This window comes from Coregonus lavaretus (genome assembly GCF_964263955.1).
Source record: "Coregonus lavaretus genome assembly, chromosome: 6".
NCBI classification, from domain to species: Eukaryota; Metazoa; Chordata; class Actinopteri; order Salmoniformes; family Salmonidae; genus Coregonus; species Coregonus lavaretus.
Window position 1 is genome coordinate 11939829 of NC_139993.1, and position 22414 is coordinate 11962242.

At 45.9% G+C, this 22414-nt stretch overlaps 1 protein-coding gene across 1 annotated transcript in view; it reads left to right on the forward strand.

The window, feature by feature from the left end:
• Nucleotides 1-22414, forward strand: part of LOC311131162 (apoptosis-stimulating of p53 protein 2-like) — a gene marked incomplete at its 3' end in the record, with an annotated part of 45008 nt that overhangs the window by 12541 nt on the left and 10053 nt on the right. Inside the window, exons 2-11 of the mRNA XM_084164005.1 lie at nucleotides 4341-4488; nucleotides 5072-5185; nucleotides 15969-16045; nucleotides 16146-16247; nucleotides 17392-17569; nucleotides 18576-18757; nucleotides 20261-20425; nucleotides 21123-21336; nucleotides 21546-21671; nucleotides 22121-22236. Coding sequence (XP_084020131.1) covers nucleotides 4341-4488; nucleotides 5072-5185; nucleotides 15969-16045; nucleotides 16146-16247; nucleotides 17392-17569; nucleotides 18576-18757; nucleotides 20261-20425; nucleotides 21123-21336; nucleotides 21546-21671; nucleotides 22121-22236 — 1422 coding nt within the window. The remainder of the gene's footprint in view (nucleotides 1-4340; nucleotides 4489-5071; nucleotides 5186-15968; nucleotides 16046-16145; nucleotides 16248-17391; nucleotides 17570-18575; nucleotides 18758-20260; nucleotides 20426-21122; nucleotides 21337-21545; nucleotides 21672-22120; nucleotides 22237-22414) is intronic.

A 22414-nucleotide genomic window follows, 5' to 3' on the forward strand; every position in this document is an offset into this window, starting at 1 on the left:
TTTAGAAATTTCTGCAAATGTATTAAAAATAAACAACTGAAATACCTTATTTACATAAGTATTCAGACCCTTTGCTATAGAACTCGAAATTGAGCTCAGGCATCCTGTTTCCATTGATCATCCTTGAGATGTTTCTACAACTTGATTTGGCGTCCACCTGTGGTAAATTCAATTGATTGGACATGATTTGGAAAGGCACACACCTGTCTATATAAGGTCCCACAGCTGACAGTGCATGTCAGAGCAAAAACCAAGCCATGAGGTCGAAGGAATTGTCCGTAGAGCTCCGAGACAGGATTGTGTCGAGGCACAGATCTGGGGAAGGGTATGAAAACATTTCTGCAGCATTGGAAGTCCCCAAGAACACAGTGGCCTCCATCATTCTTAAATGGAAGAAATTTCGAACCACCAAGACTCTTCCTAGAGCTGGCCGCCCGGCCAAACTGAGCAATCGGGGGAGAAGGGCCTTGGTCAGGGAGGTGACCAAGAACCCGATGGTCACTCTGACAGAGCTCTAGAGTTCCTCTGTGGAGATGGGAGAACATTCCAGAAGGACAACCATCTCTGCAGCACCACGAATCAGGCCTTTATGGTAGAGTGGCCAGACAGAAGCCACTCCTCAGTAAAAGGCACATGACAGCCTGCTTGGAATTTGCCAAAAGGCACCTTTAGACTCTCAGACCATGAGAAACAAGATTCTCTGGTATGATGAAACCAAGATTGAACTCTTTGGCCTGAATGCCAAGCGTCACGTCTGGAGGAAACCCGGCACCATCCCTACGGTGAAGCATGGTGGTGGCAGCATCATGCTGTGGGGATGTTTTTCAGCGGCAGGGACTGGGAGACTAGTCAGGATTGATGGAAAGATGAATGTAGCAAAGTACAGAGAGATCCTTAATGAAAACCTGCTCCAGAGCGCTCAAGACCTCAGACTGGGGCGATGGTTCACCTTCCAACAGGACAACGACCTTAAGCACACAGCCAAGACAACACAGGAGTGGCTTCGGGACAAGTCTCAATGTCCTTGAGTGACCCAGCCAGAGCCCGGACTTGAACCCAAAAGAACATCTCTGGAGAGACCTGAAAAAGCTGTGCAGAGACGCTCCCCATCCAACCTGACAGAGCTTGAGAGGATCTGCAGAGAAGAATGGGAGAAACGACCCCAAATACAGATGTGCCAAGCTTGTAGCGTCATACGCAAGAAGACTCGAGACTGTAATCGCTGCCAAAGGTGCTTCAACAAAGAACTGAGTAAAGGGTCTGAATACTTATGTAAATGTGATATTTCAGTTTTTTTTTTTTTTTTTATAAATTAGCACACATTTCTAAAAACCTGTTTTTGCTTTGTCATTATGGGGTAATGTGTATAGATTGATGAGGGGGAAAAAACAATTGAATCAATTTTAGAATAAGGCTGTAACATAACAAAATGTGGAAAAAGTCAAGGGGTCTAAATACTTTCCGAAGGCAAGTATTTTCCATTCTCAAAATTAGGAATAAGCAAAGGCTTTGATTTATTGTCAAACAGGGGGTCTTAGAATACATCTACCAGAAAAAGTCTTACGGTAGTACAAATTCATCTAAACACAATAATGTTGAATTAGACGCCTGCCAACTAATATCAACACTTATATTTATACTGAACAAAAATATAAACGCAACAATTTCAAGGATTCTACTGAGTTAAAGTTCATAAAGGGAAATCAGTCAATTGAAATAAATTCATTAGGCCCTAATCTATGGATTTCACATGACTGGGCAGGGGCACAGCCATGGGTGGTCCTGGGAGGGCATAGGCCCACCCACTGGGGAGCGAAGCCCAGCAAATCACAATGAGTTTTTCCCCATAAAAGGGCTTTATTACAGACAGAAATACTCCACAAAAGGGCTTTATTACAGACAGAAATACTCCTCAGTTTCATCCGCTGTCCTGGTGGCTGGTCTCAGATGATCCTGCAGGTGAAGAAGCCAGATGTGGAGTTCCTGGGCTGGCATGGTTACACGTGGTCTGCAGTTGTGTGGCCAGTTGGACGTACTGCCAAATTCTCTAAAACGACTTTGGAAGCGGCTTATGGTAGACAAATGAACATTCAATTATCTGGCAACAGCTCTGGTGGACATTCCTGAAGTCAGCATGCCAATTGTATGCTCCCTCAAAATCGGGACATCTGTGGCATTGTGTTGTGTGACAAAACTGCACATTTAAGAGTGGCCTTTTATTGTCCCCAGCACAAGGTGCACCTTTGTAATGATCATGCTGTTTAATCAGCTTCTTGATATGCCACACCTGTCAGGTGGATGGATTATCTTGGCAAAGGAGAAATGCTCAGTAACAGGGATGTAAACAAATTTGTGCACAAAATTAGAGAGACATTTTTTTTTTGTGCATATGGAAAATTTCTGGGATCTTTTTTTTCTGCTCATAAACATGGGCCCAACACTTTACATGTTGCGTTTATTTTTGTTCAGTATAGTTTAGGATTACCTTTTCTGCCTTCTGTAAGTTTAAGAAGCATTACGATGTGTGTTAAAATTCTGTTACCAAAAGTCCACATATCTTTAAGATATTTTCTAATTTCTCTCCCTCATGAGCAGGGCCGGATTAAGAAATCATAGGCCCCGAGCTTTGTTTTTTTTATAGGCCCTGCCAGTTAGTTATAGTGTTTAGATTTTTTAAAATGAATTCTTATGTGATTAAAACTAAAATCTGTTACCAGATCGGTAACAGAATTTCCAAAAAATTGGTAGCAGAGTTTTTGCTATTTAATTGGCTACAATGGGAAATCATAGTAGTCACAAACAACAGTTGGGTCGCCTGCTACTATTCTCCCTTTCACTGACATACTATTATGTTCAGCTGATAAATGTTTTCCTTTCTCTTTCTGTCATCTGGTGGTCAAAGCAAGAGTGTGAAAAGTCTGGACAACCTCTCAATTCTCTCTCTCCATCTCTAATTAATGTCACCTCCTGACTCTTACTGACACCTACCCATGAGCCCCCTCTCTTTCAAATTTTTATTTGGTCAGTCTGCCCTGGCCTTGATTTCAACGTCCACAGACGTCGTTTCTTGGTCCAGACCAGCCTTGATTTCAACGTCCACAGACATCTGGACCGGCCCAAACATAGACGTCCACGATTGGTTCATATTTGGTCCGGTCCGGACGCCTATGTTTCATAAGTTTGGAAAGCACAGTACAGTAAACAAAAGTAGAGTATAGTTCAGTATAGTAAAGAAAAGTAGAATAGAGTTCAGTAAAGTCCTGTAGAGTACATTACACTGTAATGTACTATACTCTGCTGAACTCTACTGTACTGAACTGAACTATACTCTACTTGACTGTACTGTACTGAACTCTACTGTACTGAACTATACTCTACTGTTCTGTGACGTATTGTTCTCTACAAGGCTCTACTGTGCTGTAATTTGATGTTCAAACTTGTGAAAAATAGACGTCTATGATTGGTTCAGATTTTGTCCGGTCTGGACCAACCAAATTTGGTCTTGTTTGGTGGTGGAGCTAATTAAAATAATAGCCAGTGTGTAGAATAATACCCAAATATGCAAAGGACAACCTTTTTGTGAATGACATTCATATCCAAAATTATGCATTTCTGTGTAGTACAAATCAAGGACCATTGATTAAATTCTATTGGCACAATTCTGTTACCGGGTATAAATCCACTTCACTTAGTGTAGTTTAATAACCAAAATATATTTTTTTTAAACTCAAGGTGTGATGTCATAGCTGACACCCCATTCTTTCTACAGACTTCTTTGAATATGAATTCGAAGCAGATTTTTAAGTGTTTGGAAAACGTGTTCACATAAAACTGAGGGAGATTTAACCGAAATTCTGTTACCAAACTTTGCATCTGCACAGTTCTTCCAGTAAATGTTTTTTTGTAAAATGTTCAGTGTAAAATCTTAAATGTAGTCCTTGTGCATTTACTGGTTTGTTAAACTTTTTAAATCAATGTTTTTTGTTTGGCATACATTTTAAGTGAAAAATCTGAGTCTCAGCGCAATTCCGTTACAGTGGAATTGCCCCTATTAGAAAAAAGACCACACTGACAAATGACTTCCCCGTAAGATATTTGGATCCAAAATAGACATTGACCATCTGTTTCGAAGAGAGCAGGGACCTAATGTGCTTCTAATTATTTTCTCACTATTTTTGCAAGTCCCCCACTGCGATGGGTTTCTCTGAATTTGCTCAGTCTTTGTCTGGAGTTGGACCCTGATGTTCTATAACAGGGTTTCTCAGTCCAGAATACTGTACACAGCACCAATGTCAAGTAACACTGTTCTAATGGTCTGTTTTTCACTGTCTGTGTCTTAGATGTTCCTCACCGTGTACCTCAGCAACAACAACCAGCATTTCACAGAGGTGCCCGTTACCCCGGAAACGCTGTGTCGGGATGTGGTGGAGCTGTGCAAGGAGCCGGGGGAGGGAGAATGCTACCTAGCCGAAATGTGGCGAGGCTCAGGTGAGTTTCATTACGGTTCTCACTCAGTCTTCTCAATTCTATGCCTTTTAAACTTATCGTAGAGTGCCAACTTCTTACTAAGGATCAAGTTTATTGGACAGAGACAGTAAAAAGAGACAGTAAAGTAAGGAGGAGAGGTGTGCTAGAAGGGCATGGGCCAGATTCAAACCAATGCCAACACCGTAGTCATGTGTGAGGCTGTGGAATTACTGCTAGGCCAGCCAGGACACTTCCTGGCTAACTTTTAACGGCAGTGTTTACTCTAGGTTTATGTTATGCAGGGCTGCACTCATCAAAGTGTTGAACTGAATGAAACCAATCGAAGGCCGGAGTTTTCAGTGGTGGGTAGGAGGAACCAAAAAAATCTTGTTCAATGTCAACTTTGGCCCAGTTCCATTTCGCTCCCTAGCCCCTACTACTTCGGCGTTCACTAATCTGAAAGGTGACGTAATGGGTGAAAGCAGTACCGCTATCCCGTCAGATGTGAACACCTGAAGGGTAAAGGTTGAGGTAAGGGACCAAAATGGAACCTGGCCTTGGACTCAAGAACTGCTTACTCAGGCATCTTTCTTTGTCACACCAGAGCGCGCCATTGGTGACGGAGAGCGAATGCTGGACGTGCTCCAGCGCTGGGAACAGCAGAGGGGGGAGGTGCGCTTCCTTCTGCGCCACGACCGGGCACCCTGCCGAGAGTCGGGTGAGAGCCACAAACACACATCCCCCACCAGTACCCTGGATGGTAAATAGTGTGGTAACTGAATGTGTCAAGCATAGCCTGAAAATGGAGACGCCTGGGTAGGCATGTGTGTTTACTGGCCGTTATGTGTGTAGTGTACACAATGTTCTATTCGTCCTATATTCCATTACAGTTGAGCCAAAGTCAATACAGCCAGCTACTATTCTAACTGGGAGACACACTTCATAGTCCCCATTGTTGGGATGATGAATTTCAATACAATTACCATATTAGAGTTGCTACATGGCCATTTTTCTTTTCTTAAAATCAATTAAATAATTTTGCTTTGTATTCCAAGATTGCGTAGCAGTGCGGTCGTGTTCTCTTGTGTGTCCATGTAAATAGCCTGTTTTTTGTATTTTATTTTGAATTTTACGTATATATTTCCCTATCACACTTTTCATCCTTCTACTAAATATACTTTCCTGCAACCCGCCTCACTCAATGTGGAACGGATTCTATTATTTACTCACCTTTATCTAGAATCTCCAGTTGAAACTAGCCAGCCAGCTAACTAGCTACTTGCTATTAGCCACCGTTAGCAGTTTTCACCCAGAACATCAGATTTTCTGCCGGAATAACTGAATCACTGGACCTTAACACCGGATCGCAACTAGCTAGCCGCAACCGAATGGATGTCGAATGGATGTTGCTGTAGGCTAATCACCACTGCCCCCGAAGCAAGCATCAGTTAGCCTCGAGCAGGCCCATATCCCGGCTATCTACCTCTCTGTCTACCGGAGGGGAGTAGCCAGCTAACCAGCTAACTAGCTACTTGCTATTAGCCACCGTTAGCGGTTTTTCACCATTGTCCGTGGCCTGCACTACCTACCAGCCAGCTCTAGCCTGGACTATTATCGGCCAGTCTGCACTGTCTGCACAGCGCGTTATCGACCCAGAACCTATCGGATTTTCTGCCGGAATCACTGAATCACTGGACCTTTAACACTGGATAATCGCAACTAGCTAGCTGCAACCAAATGAACGTTGTTGTTGGCTAATCAGCCTTGAGCTAGCCTTGAGTCAGGCACATTTCCCGGCTATCTACCTCTCTGTCAACCGGACGGGACCTCCTAGAGTCGACACGAAGCCCCGCCGATCCATCATGACTGGTCTGCCGACGTAATCGTCTGTGGTTTCAACAGGCTTCCCGTTGCGACGACCACGAAGATCCATCTGCTAGCCCCGGCCCGCTAGCACACGGAAATGACAGCCGTGCTTCCTGATCGCTGTGCTGTAGTACCAATTCGAACTGCTCTCGGACTCACATATTGCTGTTCACTGGACCTTATGATCACTCAGTTGCACAGCTGATGCCTGCTGGACTGTTCCTTTACACGGTACCCTGTCCTGTTTAGCCTCAGCCCAAACTTTATCGCCATTACCAGTTGTTGTCTTAGCTCTCTCTAATAACACCTGTGATTGCTTTATGCCTCTCTCCCATGTCAATATGCCTTGCCTATTGCTGTTCCAGTTCATTCTTATTGTACAATTTCACTGTAGAACCCCAAGTCCCTCTCAAACTGCCTCAAATAGTTCCTTTGTTCCACCCCCCATACACGCCGAGACCGGCTCAATCGGTGCCTCCAGTGATGCTATCTCTTTCATTGTTACCCAACGCTTAGGTTTACCTCCACTGTACTCATATCCTTCCATATCCTTGTCTGTACATAATGCCCTGAATCTATTCTACAACGCCCGGAAATCTGCCCCCTTTATTCTCTGTACCCAACGCACTAGAAGACCAGTTCTTAAAGCCTTTAGCCGTATCCTTATTCTAGTCCTCCTCTGTTCCTCTGGTGATGTAGAGGCTAACCCAGGCCCTGCAGCCCCCAGTATCACTCCTACTCCCCAGGAGCTATCATTTGTTGACTTCTGTAACCGTAAATGCCTTGGTTGTCTGCACGTTAACATCAGAAGCCTCCTTCCTAAGTTTGAGTTATTCACTGCGTTAGCACACTCCGCCAACCCTGATGTTCTAGCAGTGTCTGAATCCTGGCTTAGGAAGGCCACCAAAAATTCAGAAATGTCCATCCCCAACTACAACATTTTCCGTCTAGATAGAACTGCCAAAGGGGGTGGAGTTGCAATCTACTGTAGAGAGAGCCTGCAGAGCTCTATCATACTATCCAGGTCTGTGCCCAAACAGTTTGAGCTTCTACTTCTAAAAATCCACCTTTCCAGAAATAAGTCTCTCACTGTTGCTGCTTGCTACAGACCCCCCTCAGCCCCCAGCTGTGCCCTGGACACCATATGTGAATTGATTGCCCCCCATTTATCCTCAGAGTTCGTACTGCTTGGTGACCTAAATTGGGATATGCTTAACACCCCGGCCATCCTACAATCCAAACTAGATGCCCTCAATCTCACACAAATTATCAACGAACCTACCAGGTACAACCCTAAATCCGTAAACATGGGCACCCTCATAGATATCATCCTGACTAACTTACCCTCTAAATACACCTCCGCTGTCTTCAACCAGGATCTCAGCGATCACTGCCTTATTGCCTGCGTCCGTAACGGTTCACTGTCAAACGCTCCCTAAAACACTTTAGCGAGCAGGCCTTCCTAATTGACCTGGCCCAGGTATCCTGGATGGATATTGATTCATTCCATCAGTAGAGGATGCCTGGTTGTTCTTTAAAAGTAATTTCCTCTCAATCTTAAATAAACATGCCCCATTCAAAAAATACAGAACTAAGAACAGATATAGCCCCTGGTTCTCCTCAGACTTGACTGCCCGTGACCAGCACAAAAATATCCTGTGGCGTACTGCATTAGCATCGAATAGCCCCCGCGATATGCAACTTTTCAGGGAAGTTAGGAACCAATATACACAAGCAGTTAGGAAAGCAAAGGCTAGCTTTATCAAACAGAAATGTGCATCCAGTAGCACTAACTCCAAAAAGTTTTGGGACACTGTAAAGTCCATGGAGAATAAGAGCACTTCCTCCCAGCTGCCCACTGCACTGAGGCTAGGACACACTATCACCACCGATAAATCTACAATAATCGAGAATTTCAACAAGCATTTTGCTACGGCTGGCCATGCTTTCCACCTGGCTACCATTACCCCGGCCACCAGCTCTGCACCCTCCGCTGCAACTTGCCCATACCCCCCCCCCCCCCCCCCCCCCCCCCCTTCTCCTTCACACAAATTCAGACAGCTGATGTTCTGAAAGAGCTGCAAAATCTGGTCCATTCATCAGCTGGGCATCAGCTGGGCTAGACAATCTGGACCATTTCTTTCAAAAACTAGCCGCCGAAATTGTCACAACCCCTATTACTAGCCTGTTCAACCTCTCGTAACGTCTGAGATCCCCAGAGATTGGAAAGCTGCCGCGGTCATCCCCCTCTTCAAAGGGGGTGACACTCTAGATCCAAACTGTTACAGACCTATATCCATCCTGCCCTGCCTTTCGAAAGTTTTTGAAAGCCAAGTTAACAAACAGATCACCGACTATTTCGAATCCCACCGTACCTTCTCCGCTATGCAATCCGGTTTCCGAGCTGGTCATGGGTGCACCTCAGCCACGCTCAAGGTGCTAAACGATATTATAACCGCGATCGATAATAGACAGTACTGTGCAGCCGTCTTCATCGACCTGGCCAAGGCTTTCGACTCTGTCAACCACCGCATTCTTATTGGCAGACTAAATAGCCTTGGTTTCTCAAATGACTGCCTCGCCTGGTTCACCAACTACTTCTCAAATAGAGTTCAATGTGTCAAATCGGAGGGCCTGTTGTCTGGACCTATGGCAGTCTCTATGGGGGTGCCACAGGGTTCAATTCTTGGGCCAACTCTTTTCTCCGTGTATATCAATGATGTCACTCTTGCTGCTGGTGACTCTTAGATCCACCTCTACGCAGACGACACCATTTTGTATACATTTGGCCCTTCATTGGACACTGTGTTAACAAACCTCCAAACGAGCTTCAATGCCATACAACACTCCTTCAGTAGCCTCCAACTGCTCTTAAACACTAGTAAAACTAAATGCATGCTCTTCAATCGAACGCTGCTGGCACCCGCCCACCCAACTAGAATCACTACTCTCGACGGGTCTGACCTAGAGTATGTGGACAACTACAAATACCTAGGTGTCTGGTTAGACTGTAAACTCTCCTTCCAGACTCACATTAAGCATCTCCAATCCAAAGTAAAATCTAGAATCGGCTTCCTATTTCGCAACAAAGCCTCCTTCACTCATGCTGCCAAACATGCCCTCGTAAAACTGACTATCCTACCGATCCTTGACTTCGGCGATGTCATTTACAAAATAGCCTCCAACACTCTACTCAGCAAATTGGATGTAGTCTATCACAGTGCCATCCGTTTTGTCACCAAAGCCCCATATACTACCCACCACTGTGACCTGTACGCTCTTGTTGGCTGGTCCTCGCTACATATTCGTCACCAAACCCACTGGCTCCAGGCCATCTATAAATCACTGCTAGGCAAATCCCAGCCTTATTTTAGCTCATTGGTCACCATAGCAACACCCACCCGTAATATGCGCTCCAGGAGGTATATCTCACTGGTCATCCCCAAAGCCAACACCTCCTTTGGCCGCCATTCCTTCCAGTTCTCTGCTGCCAATGACTGGAACGAATTGCAAAAATCTCTGAAGCTGGTGACACTTATCTCCCTCACTAACTTTAAGCATCAGTTGTCAGAGCACCTTACCGATCACTGCACCTGTACACAGCCCATCTGAAATTAGCCCACCCAACTACCTCATCCCCATATTGTTATTTATTTTGCTAATTTGCACCCCAGTATCTCTATTTGCACATCATCTCTTGCACATCAATAATTACAGTGTTAATACTAATTGTAATTATTTTGCACTATGGCCTATTTATTGCCTTACCTCCATAACTTGCTACATTTGAACACACTGTATATACAGTGAGGGGAAAAAGTATTTGATCCCCTGATGATTTTTTACGTTTGCCCACTGACAAAGAAATAATCAGTCTATAATTTTAATGGTAGGTTTATTTGAACAGTGAGAGACAGAATAACAACAAAAAAATCCAGAAAAACGCATGTCAAAAATGTTATAAATTGATTTGCATTTTAATTAGGGAAATAAGTATTTGACCCCCTCTCAATCAGAAAGATTTCTGGCTCCCAGATGTCTTTTATACAGGTAACGAGCTGAGATTAGGAGCACACTCTTAAAGGGAGTGCTCCTAATCTCAGTTTGTTACCTGTATAAAAGACACCTGTCCACAGAAGCAATCAATCAATCAGATTCCAAACTCTCCACCATGGCCAAGACCAAAGAGCTCTCCAAGGATGTCAGGGACAAGATTGTAGACCTACACAAGGCTGGAATGGGCTACAAGACCATCGCCAAGCAGCTTGGTGAGAAGGTGACACCAGTTGGTGCGATTATTCTCAAATGGAAGAAACACAAAATAACTGTCAATCTCCCTCGGCCTGGGGCTCCATGCAAGATCTCGCCTCGTGGAGTTGCAATGATCATGAGAACAGTGAGGAATCAGCCCAGAACTACACGGGAGGATCTTGTCAATGATCTCAAGGCAGCTGGGACCATAGTCACCAAGAAAACAATTGGTAACACACTACGCCGTGAAGGACTGAAATCCTGCAGCGCCCGCAAGGTCCCCCTGCTCAAGAAAGCACATATACATGCCCGTCTGAAGTTTGCCAATGTCACGCTCTGGCTCCGGGACTTTGTATGTTGAGCCAGGGTGTGTTCGTTTCGTGGTGTTCTGTTTGGTTGGGTTGTTCTAGGTGGTTGTATTTCTTTGTTTGGATGAGTGACTCCCAATCAGAGGTAACGAGTGTCAGCTGTTGGCTCGTTGTTTCTGATTGGGAGCCATATTTATACTGTCTGTTTTCACCTTGTGTTTGTGGGTTTTTGTTCCGTGTTCAGTCAGTGTTACTGTGGACTTCACGATCGTGTTTTGTTTTGTACTTGTGCTTTACTAATTAAAGTCATGTTCGTTTCACACGCTGCGCCTTGGTCTACTCCTTCTCGTCAAGACGATCGTGACAGAAAACCCCACCATAACCAGACCAAGCAGCGTGTTCAGGAGCCATCGCTGGCAGATCTCCGTGGCAACCTCGACTGGATCAAGCAGCGTGACGAGGAGAGAGGATGGACGTGGGAGGAGATGATTGCGAGTCTGGCAAGAGGGAGGAGAGACCCCCAGGAAATTTTTAGGGGGGGGCTCACGACGTCGGGGCAGCAGGTGTACGGGTTAGAGCGGTGCAAAGCGTTGGCAGAGAAGGCCGCCAGGTTAGGGGGGCCACTGGGCACAGAGGAGAGGGAAAGTGTGGAGGCACGGCGAGAGGTACTGGGGTGTGTTACCAGTCCGGTCCGGCCCGTTCCTGATCCCTGCGTGGGGCCAGTGGTGTGTGTCCCCAGTACGGTCCGGCCTGTTCCTGCCATTCCCACCAAGTCAGTGGTGCGCGTCGTCAGCCCGGCCCGGCCTGTTCCTGCCATTCCCACCAAGTCAGTGGTGTGCGTCGCCAGCCCAGCCCGGCCTGTCCCTGCTCCACGCACAAAGCCTACGGTGTGCGTCGCCAGCCCAGCCCGGCCTGTCCCTGCTCCACGCACAAAGCCTACGGTGTGCGTCGCCAGCCCAGCCCGGCCTGTCGCTGCTCCACGCACCAAGCCAAGGGGGCGCATCGTCAGCCAGGTCCGGTCCGTTCCTGCCTCACGCGCCAAGCCAGGGGTGCGCGTCGTCAGCCTGGTCCAGCCCGTTCCTGCTACTCGCACCAAGCCAAGGGTGCGAGTCGTCAGCCTGATCCAGCCCATTCCTGCTACTCGCACCAAGCCAAGGATGCGAGTCGTCAGCCTGGTGAGGTCCGTTCCGGCTCCACGCACCAAGCCAAGGGTGCGTATCGTCAGCCAGGTCCGGTCCGTTCCTGCCTCACGCGCCAAGCCAGGGGTGCGCGTCGTCAGGCCGGTGCCTGATCAGGTCAGCTACTCCACTACGGAGTTTGAGCAATCCGCTCCGTCTATGTCCGGTCCAGATCCAGCCAGCGGGGTCAGACCGGACCGGGGGCGCTACGGGGGGATTGTGGAAGGGTGGTGGTCAAGCCCGGAGCCGGAGCCGCCTCCGAGGAGAAATGCCCACCCAGCCCTCCCCTGTTTGGGGTTTTGAGGCGCGGTCGCAGTCCGCGCCTTTAGGGGGGGGTACTGTCACGCTCTGGCTCCGGGACTTTGTATGTTGAGCCAGGGTGTGTTCGTTTCGTGGTGTTCTGTTTGGTTGGGTTGTTCTAGGTGGTTGTATTTCTTTGTTTGGATGAGTGACTCCCAATCAGAGGTAACGAGTGTCAGCTGTTGGCTCGTTGTCTCTGATTGGGAGCCATATTTATACTGTCTGTTTTCACCTTGTGTTTGTGGGTTTTTGTTCCGTGTTCAGTCAGTGTTACTGTGGACTTCACGATCGTGTTTTGTTTTGTACTTGTGCTTTACTAATTAAAGTCATGTTCGTTTCACACGCTGCGCCTTGGTCTACTCCTTCTTGTCAAGACGATCGTGACAGCCAATGAACATCTGAATGATTCAGAGGAGAACTGGGTGAAAGTGTTGTGGTCAGATGAGACCAAAATGGAGCTCTTTGGCATCAACTCAACTCGCCGTGTTTGGAGGAGGAGGAATGCTGCCTATGACCCCAAGAACACCATCCCCACCGTCAAACATGGAGGTGGAAAAATTATGCTTTGGGGGTGTTTTTCTGCTAAGGGGACAGGACAACTTCACCGCATCAAAGGGACGATGGACGGGGCTATGTACCGTCAAATCTTGGGTGAGAACTTCGTTCCCTCAGCCAGGGCATTGAAAATGGGTCTTGGATGGGTATTCCAGCATGACAATGACCCAAAACACACGGCCAAGGCAAGAAAGGAGTGGCTCAAGAAGAAGCACATTAAGGTCCTGGAGTGGCCTAGCCAGTCTCCAGACCTTAATCCCATAGAAAATCTGTGGAGGGAGCTGAAGATTCGAGTTGCCAAACGTCAGCCTCGAAACCTTAATGACTTGGAGAAGATCTGCAAAGAGGAGTGGGACAAAATCCCTCCTGAGATGTGTGCAAACCTGGTGGCCAACTACAAGAAACGTCTGACCTCTGTGATTGCCAACAAGGGTTTTGCCACCAAGTACTAAGTCATGTTTTGCAGAGGGGTCAAATACTTATTTCCCTCATTAAAATGCAAATCAATTTATAACATTTTTGACATGCGTTTTTCTGTTTTTTGTTGTTGTTATTCTGTCTCTCACTGTTCAAATAAACCTACCATTAAAATTATAGACTGATAATTTCTTTGTCAGTGGGCAAACGTACAAAATCAGCAGGGGATCAAATACATTTTTCCCTCACTGTATATTTTCTGTTGTATTTTTGACCTTATGTTTTGTTTTACCCCATATGTAACTCTGTGTTGTTGTTTTTATCACACTACTTTGCTTTATCTTGGCCAGGTCGCAGTTGTAAATGAGAACTTGTTCTCAACTGGCGTACCTGGGGTGGCAGGTAGCTTAGTGGTTAAGAGCGTTGTGCCAGTAACCGCTGGTTCTAATCCCCGAGCCGACTAGGTGGAAAATCTGTTGATGTGCCCTTGAGCAAGGCTCTTAACCCTAATTGCTCCTGTAAGTTGCTCTGGATAAGAGCGTCTGCTAAATGACTAAAATGTAAAATAAAGGTGAAATAAATAAATAAAATATGCCACGGGCACTGTCTGTGGCTAACCTAAGCAATACCATGCCGCCACATGGCCCACAAACACTAAAGCTTATGTAAATGCCTGGCAAAAATATGATTCAGCCATCCTTAATTCTTCTTTTGCTGCTTTTGCGTTTTCTTCTATATTTTGTGAACTTGCCATAACCCAGTGGCACTATTATTGTCATAGCATCCTTTGTGGTTGTAATAACACAATCCAGTTTCTGAACACACCCCCATATGATGTAGAATATTGAACACTTTAACCCACTTTAAAGGTGCTACACATAGGATTTCTATTTTATTTTTGTATTGTAATTTCAGAAATATATCTGCAGTAATAGTGTAATGATAGTGTTTCACAGTATTACTTACCCGCCAGTGTTGTGATTGGCTGTGATATTCGCCTATAGATTTCTCCTGCCGGCATCTGTTGTCAAAATGGGAAAGCTGTTTTGATTTTGTGGCTGTCTTTAGCGGAAATCAGGTCTAGCGGCCAATGTAGAAATCGCTCTGTCATTTCCTGGGTGCTAAAATTCTACACTGTTCACTCAATGTCTGTTTATGTGAGACAACAAGCCCTGAATAGTGTAGGGAATCATTGTACCATCTAAATCGCTGTGAAATATATTTTCAATAACAAAAAATATAGTTTTTACAGCTGTTTGAAGCTGGTAGACCAAAACTGGAAGTAAAAGGCTCAAGCGCGAGTCTCCGCCATGTTACGGGGAAATTGAATGCGGGGGAGGGGGGATATTTGTTTTGAATGCAGTCTAGTGCTGTTGCAATTCACCTAGCTTCCAAATGTGTAAGCACCTTTAAACAACTTCACCATGTAGTCTTAGGTAGCATGCTACCCGTTAACCGCCCTCTCAGCTGGGGTGTATTCATTACGGAAAACATTTACCATTTAAGAACCAAACGGAAGCAAACAGAGCAAAACAAGTTTCTATTGGACAAATTTAGGTAGGTCCCTCCCCGTTTTTGTTCTGTTTGCTTCCGTTTAAGAAACGTTTTGCACAGAATCGGCGTAATGAAAATACCCATGCTAATGGTTAAAGTGAGCCCATAGGGAAGAGTACACTTTACTTTCATTGCTGTGATTTTGGTTTTGTGCTTGTTCTTTTTTCTGTGAATATCCGCATTGCGTTTTCATGAGACGATTAGCCAAGGTCATATTCTTTTCAGTGGTACCACTATGTGATGCCCCCTCATAACTTAGTCCTTTATGCAACTTGAAAACAACAGAAAGCCCTTTCTTTCTTAACCCAAGGTTCTCTGGTCATTTGAGAACCTTGTGTAGTTCCATGTGTTTGGGTTTCTAGTTGCTTGGAATGATGGGCCCCCTACGCAGGACAAAGCCATATTACGCAACAGAACAGTGCAAGGGATATCACAGCACAAAGGCTTTATTATATGTTCTCGGGACACGATTGTAGTCAATTACAACCAGTCTGGCTCGGCTCCCTGTTTTGCTTGTGCCGTTATTACCAAATAAGGTGTAGGATTTGGGTTGTATAACTAATAAGCCTGAGTTGTGCCCCCCCAAAGAGCTTATTAAAGGGATCAGCCTTGTTGTTCAGCCTTTTTGGGTTACCCATATTAGCTGTTCGCAAAACAGCATTGCATAACCGTCAGACACTGGCACGGGAAGAGCAACTGTGTAGACGAGGCCTGGTTCTTTTGGCTGCTCCACCAGTTATTACATAATGAACAGTTCTACAACTCATGCTTGTCCTATTCATCCCGTATCCTCAGAGTATGACCCCTATTCATGGTGCAGTGCTCGGGTCATGTGTCGGTTTTCCGGTCATGTTTGTTCCAACTTTGGTCATAAACAGACTGTAATACACAAACAAAGTGGAGCTCCCTTTTAACAGAGATTCCTCCTGATGTGGAATTTTCCCCAAATAGCAATTAGCTTCTCACCTTTTTATACTCCCCGTGATCAGATGTGCAGCAAATGCACGTACCTCTCCAACAGTTAGATACAAACACACGCACTCACAAAACCGCTGTATTTTGTCTTGTATAGGCGGATCAAGGGTTTCCGATCACCCAGCCAAAAGGAACATGGTCAAGGTCCCTGTGGACCGATGCATGGAGAATGGGGTGAGTGAAAAAAACGGTACTACAGTAAAATGAAGGAAGATGGAAGCCAATGGTTAAATGGTGTGGTGTGACACATTCATTGTCATTATTTACCCCCCAGGTGGCGCCGCCTCGCATGGATATCACCCTCTCGGAGCTGCAGGAGATGGCGTCACGGCAACAGCAGCAGATCAATTCGCAGCAGCAGCTCCTGGCCTCAAAGGTAGGGCAAGACATTGGCCATGTTGGAGAGCATCAAAACCATGATACGTTGTGGGTAAATTGTGACTGACTGACGTGGCTATAAATAATAATCAGTAGTTATTTATGATGCAAGGGGATTTGTAGATCAGTGCAGTTGATGTCAAACAAGAACATTGACTCGTTTGGCAGAGGAGTACAGCCACTAAATAAGGTCAAGACATGTAATTCTTCACCTTTTCTCATGCCTAGGCCAGCGTGAAGCAGATGGGCCTGTATGGTAGAGCTCCAGACGAGACAATGTCCAATAAAAATAGTTGTTTCTTTCCCTTTCTTACCAATACTTATTAGCTTGACATAGGCTTCCAGTTGAATAGTCTGATTCCTCTCAAGGTTTCTTCCTAGACAGTTCTTCTTCACACTGTCCCCTCTGCCTTCTCTTTATTAAGCTCTATTAATAAAGACAAGTCTCTTTCTTTAAAGACATGGGAAGGTCTAACACTGAGTTAGACAGTTACAAAGGCTACAATAAAGGATGCTAACCTCTCACCATTACCAGTAACAGTGGAGGTTAGCAATTTACATTTTAGTCATTAAGGTGACGCTCTTATCCAGAGCGAGGGGGTATCATCTTTGTGCCCTAACTTTCTCACTCATCATTATTCATGCTTCCTTCATGATTAATTCATAATCATGGCACCATCCACGTGAATGTAGAAGTGTTCAGAAACATCTTCAATTCTCACAGGCACTAAAAGTGACTCCAAAAGAACAATACATTATTCCGTATTTGGTTACGGTAGCTCAGCTGGTCCTCTGTAGCTCAGCTGGTAGAGCACGGTGCTTGTAACGCCAGGTTAGTGGGTTCGATCCCCGGGACCACCCATACAGAAAAATGTATGCACGCATGACTGTAAGTCGCTTTGGATAAAAGCGTCTGCTAAATGGCATATTATTATTATGTTACTATTGGGCAAGACATGATACAAAAGACACCCAAAACAAACTGCAAATGCAGAGTTTGTATAGTCACAGATTTGATGTAGTCATTGTGTGCCAGGAATATGGGACCAAATAGTACACCTTTGACTACTTTAATACACCATGTGGGTATTATTAAAAACTTTAATCTGAACTTGAAAATGTTTTCTTGTTTGGATGGCTAGGAGCAGCGTCTGCGCTACCTGAAGCTGCAGGAGCAGCGGCAGCAGCAGCAGCAGGCGTCAGAGCAGGAGAGACTACGGCAGCTCCGTGAGAACGCTGAGAACCAGGAGACCAAGCTGCGGCGGGTGCGGGCACTCAAGGGTCAAGTGGAGCAGAAACGCCTCAGCAACAGCAAACTGGGTCAGTGCCAAGGGGAGAGCGAGGAGTTGAGGACACTCGATGAAGAGGGGTTTGGGAAAGGAGCTGGGTAGGGCTTTCTGGGTAACATGTTTTTTTCCAAATTGACACACTTGACATTTCTTTGCACGAAAACAGCAATTTTTGCTGGTTGGCTTAGGCCTACAGTGTACACCCAGCTAACTACTTTTGGTTCAAAAGAGGATTCCTGGTTTTAGTTTCCAGAATGTTATTTTGTCCAGTTTTCTGTGTATTCCGAGAATGTACACCTGAAGGTTATGGGAACGTTGTGTATTAAGATTATTTGGACATCAAAAAAACAATTGAACCTACCCTCCCGAGTGGCGCAGCAGTCTAAGGCACTGCATGGCAGTGCTGAAGCGTCACTACAGCCTCAGGTTTGATCCCAGGCTGTGTCACAGCCGGCCGTGACCGGGAGACCCATGAGGTGGCGCACAATTGGCCCAGCGTCGTCCGGGTTAGGGGAGGGTTTGGCCGGCCGGGATTTCCTTGTCTCATCATGCTCTAGCGACTCCTTGTGTTGGGCCGCACATCTGCAAGCTGACTTCGGTCGTCAGTTGGACGGTGTTTCCTCCGACACATTGGTGCGGCTGGCTTCTGGGTTAAGCGAGCAGTGTGTCAAGAAGCAGTGCAGCTTGGCAGGGCCGTGGTTCGGAGGATGCATGGCTCTCGAAAAGACTGTTACTATCAAAATTATTATAATAATACATTTGAACCTGAAGGTGCAATTTGGGGGAATGATAGCTGAAACATTTCTCGATTATTATTATTTTTTGATCTGCCGTACCAGACGTTCACAGAACATGTTTAGGTTTAAGATAAAATCTTGACGTTAACGGAAAATTAGATTTTGGTTTAACCTAACACACCATTAGCATTCTCTAAATGTTACTTTTCAAATTTGACTACTGTGTCTGTTTATCTGTGTCTGTCTGTCTGTCTGTCTGTGTGTGCTTGTGTGTGTTTGTTGATTTGCGTGGCCGTATAGTGGATGAGATAGAGCAGATGAACGGGATGTTTCAGAGTAAGCAGCGGGAGCTCCTGGTGGCCGTCTCCAGAGTGGAGGAGCTGAGCAGGCAGCTGGAGACCCTGAAAAGCGTCAAGATGGAGCCCTCGAATGACGGCCCGAGCTCCGCCGGCGAGCTGGAGCGTCTTTACAAGGAGCTGCAGGTAAGAGAAGATCCGATTTGTCTGCTTCCACAGAAGTTTCTTTTTGCGGCAAAAATAACATCATCAACACAGCGGGACAACAAACACACACTACATGACCAAAAGTATGTGGACACCTGCTCGTCGAACATCTCATTCCAAAATCATGGACATTAATATGGAGTTGGTCCCCCTTTGCTGCTATAACAGCATCGACTCTTCTGGGAAGGCTTTCCACTAGATGTTGGAACATTGCTGCGGGGACTTGCTCCCATTCAGCCACAAGAGCATTAATGAGGTCGGGCACTGATGTTGGGCGATTAGGCCTGGCTCGCAGTCGGCGTTCCAATTCATCCCAAAGGTGTTGGATGGGGTTGAGGTCAGGGCTCTGTGTAGGCCAATCAAGTTTTTCCACACCGATCTCGACAAACCATTTCTGTATGGACCTCGCTTTGTGCACAGGGGTATTGTCATGCTGAAACAGGAAAGGGCCTTCCCCAACTGTTGCCACAAAGTTGGAAACACAGAATTGTCTAGAATGTCATTGTATGCTGTAGCGTTAAGATTTCCCTTCACTGGAACTAAGGGGCCTAGCCCAAACTCATTATTCCTCCCCCACCAAACTTTACAGTTGGCACTATGCATTCGGGCAGGTAACGTTCTCCTGGCATCTGTCAAACCCAGATTCGTCCGTCAGACTGCCAGATGGTGAAGCGTGATTCATCACTCCAGAGAACGTGTTTCCACTGCTCCAGAGTCCAATGACGGCAAGCTTTACACCACTCCAGCCGATGCTTGGCATTGCGCATGGTGTTCTTAGGCTTGTGTGCAGCTGCTCGGCCATGGAAACCCATTTCATGAAGCTCCCGACGAACAGTTATTGTGCTGACGTTGCTTCTAGAGGCAGTTTAGAACTTGGTAGTGAGTGTTGCAACCGAGGACAGATGATTTTTACGCGCTACGCACCTTAGCACTCAGGGGTCCCGTTCTGTGAGCTTGTGTGTCCTACCACTTCACAGCTGAGCCGTTGTTGCTCCTAGACGTTTCCACTTCGCAATAACAGTACTTACAATTGACCGGGGCAGCTCTAGCAGGGCATAAATTTGACGAACTGACTTGTTGGAAAGGTGGCATCCTATGATGGTGCCATGTTGAAAGTCACTGAGCTCTTCCGTAAGGCCATTCTACTGTCAATGTTTGTCTATGGAGATCGCATGGCTGTGTGCTCGTTTTTATACACCTGTCAGCAATGGGTGTGGCTGAAATAGCCAAATCCACTAATTTGAAGGGGTGGCCACATACTTTTTTATATATAGTGTATACCCCAGAACAAAACTGCTGGCTCTGAAGTTTTCTTTTCATACTGTCCTTTTCAGCACGGTTCCAGCAACTATGGTGGATATGTAACCAGGCCAACTCAGTAGAGCTTGGTTTGGCTCGGCTTAGTTCGGCTCAGTAGTGGGAAAAGCTCTATATAAACATAAAGCTGACTCTAGCTCTCTCTCCCTTCTCCCCCTGATTAAGCTGAGGAACAAGCTGAACCAGGACCAGAGTGCCAAGCTGCAGCAGAAGCGCGAGAGCCTCAGCAAGCGCAACCTGGAAGTAGCCACCATGGACAAGCGAGTGGCCGAGCTCCGCGAACGCCTTTGGAAGAAGAAGGCAGCGCTACAGCAGAAGGAGAACCTGCCCGTGAGTCAAGTAGAGGTTCAAAGTTCAAAAGCTTTATTGTTACCTTAGGGCAGTGTTCATCAGACCACATCAGCCCCACATTTATTGGAACTAAGCTGAGGAATGGGGCCAGGGAAATGTAGCACCACTCCAATTCATAGACGGAGCTATGGATGCAAGGACTGACAGTCCATGAGATCAATGTGATATGTGCAGGAGTAATCTTTTACATTACAATGCCCTACATCAGGGATGGGCAACTTTGATGGGGGTGGGGGCCACAGAAAATCTGAACTTATCATGAGGGTCTGCAGTGGCTCAAGGCTCACATCCTTACATCAAGTACCCACATCCATACTTTTGGGGGCACTAAGCGAAATGTTGTGGACCCCCCCCCCCCCATGCAAGTAAAACATTTTAGCAGCCCCCTTCTTGACAGCGGAGATTTAAAAAAAAATGTACCTCTCAACGGTAAATCGAGACCCCGACTGAGTTCCTAAAAACAAAACATTATTATTTAGTTTTTAATGGAAATTGATCCGCGGGCCTAAAAAAACGTGGGCCACCAGTTGTCCATCCCTGCCCTACATAGGGTGACATAACATATGTTATTAGGCTCATAATAAGATATTATAAAGGCTCATACATACTAATAACAACTAATAAAGCATCATACCTGCTAACTTTAGATAAAGTGTTACCCAAACGTTCTCTCCAGGTCCACACAGAGAGCCAGGCCCTGCAACCGTGTGGCCCCTCCAGGGTGGCGGCCGTGGGCCCTTACATCCTGTCCTCCACTGCGGCCCCAGGGCCTCCGGTGCCGAGCCGACAGGAGCTGTTGATTAAGCCTGCCTACCCCGACGGCACCACCACCTTACCCATGCCAGACTCCTCCATGAAGGCCCCTCCTAGACCGCTTAAACCTTACTCAGGTAAAAACGTTGTTTCGTTATGGATGATTTTACTTTGTGTGTGTGTGTTCAATTGCAATTGCGTGTGTGCACTTGTGTTTGTGCAAGTGACTGCGTTGGCCGTGTGTTAGTGTGCATGTGTGTAACTGTGTAGTAGTAGATTGTGGACATATATTTGCCTTTGCAATTCAAGTGCTATTTCTATGTGTTAACACTTCTCTCTCTGACAGGTTTCCAGTCATCCAAGACGTCCAAGCTGTCCGACTGGTCCAGCTCCAGTGCAGAGTCCAGTGGCAGTCATCATGGCATGTCCTCTACTCTGCCTCGTATGTCCAGCCTCTCCTCACAGGGCTCAGGTAACCATCTCCCTTCGACTTGGCTAGGAACCAGGGTTGGGTTCAGTTCCATTTTCAATTCAGGAAGTGAATTGAAAATGTACTGCATGAATTAACTAATCCTAATAGAAAAGAATGGGCAATTTTGAATTAATGAAGGGAATTCTTGCTAAGGCCATATTATTTAATTAATTTAGAAATTAATTTCAGGTCATCCCATGAGATGTAGCATAGTGTTTTATTAAACTGATGCTGGGAATATATTAAAAATAAAGACTTGCTCCAGGTTACAGTGATTGTGATGTGTATATGGTTCTGACCATCTTGATAATGTTCGGTTAACGTTCTTATGTGGATGTCATATGGTTTGGATAATGTTCTGATTATGATATGGATGTCATATGGTTTTGATAATGTAAATGTCATATGGTTCATATAATGTTCTGATGTGGTTTCCTCTGTGGTTGCAGGAGATGCCGAGACCCTCAAGGACCAAAAGGGGCGTCACATTTCTATGTTTGACGCCCCACCTCCTGTCCCCTCACGGAACAATCAGAGCAGCGAGGACCTCTTAAGGGATGCCCAGGTACTGCACTGATTTTCAGAAGCATTTTAGGAACCATTCATATTCTTAAAAGATGCTCGCTCCCTTGCTATGTTCTTCCCTACCCAATTTATTTTCTTCCTATAAATGATCACAGACCCACAGAGAATACATATTATTCTGCTTTCCATTGTTTTGCTTTTTCCAAAAATGCCCGATT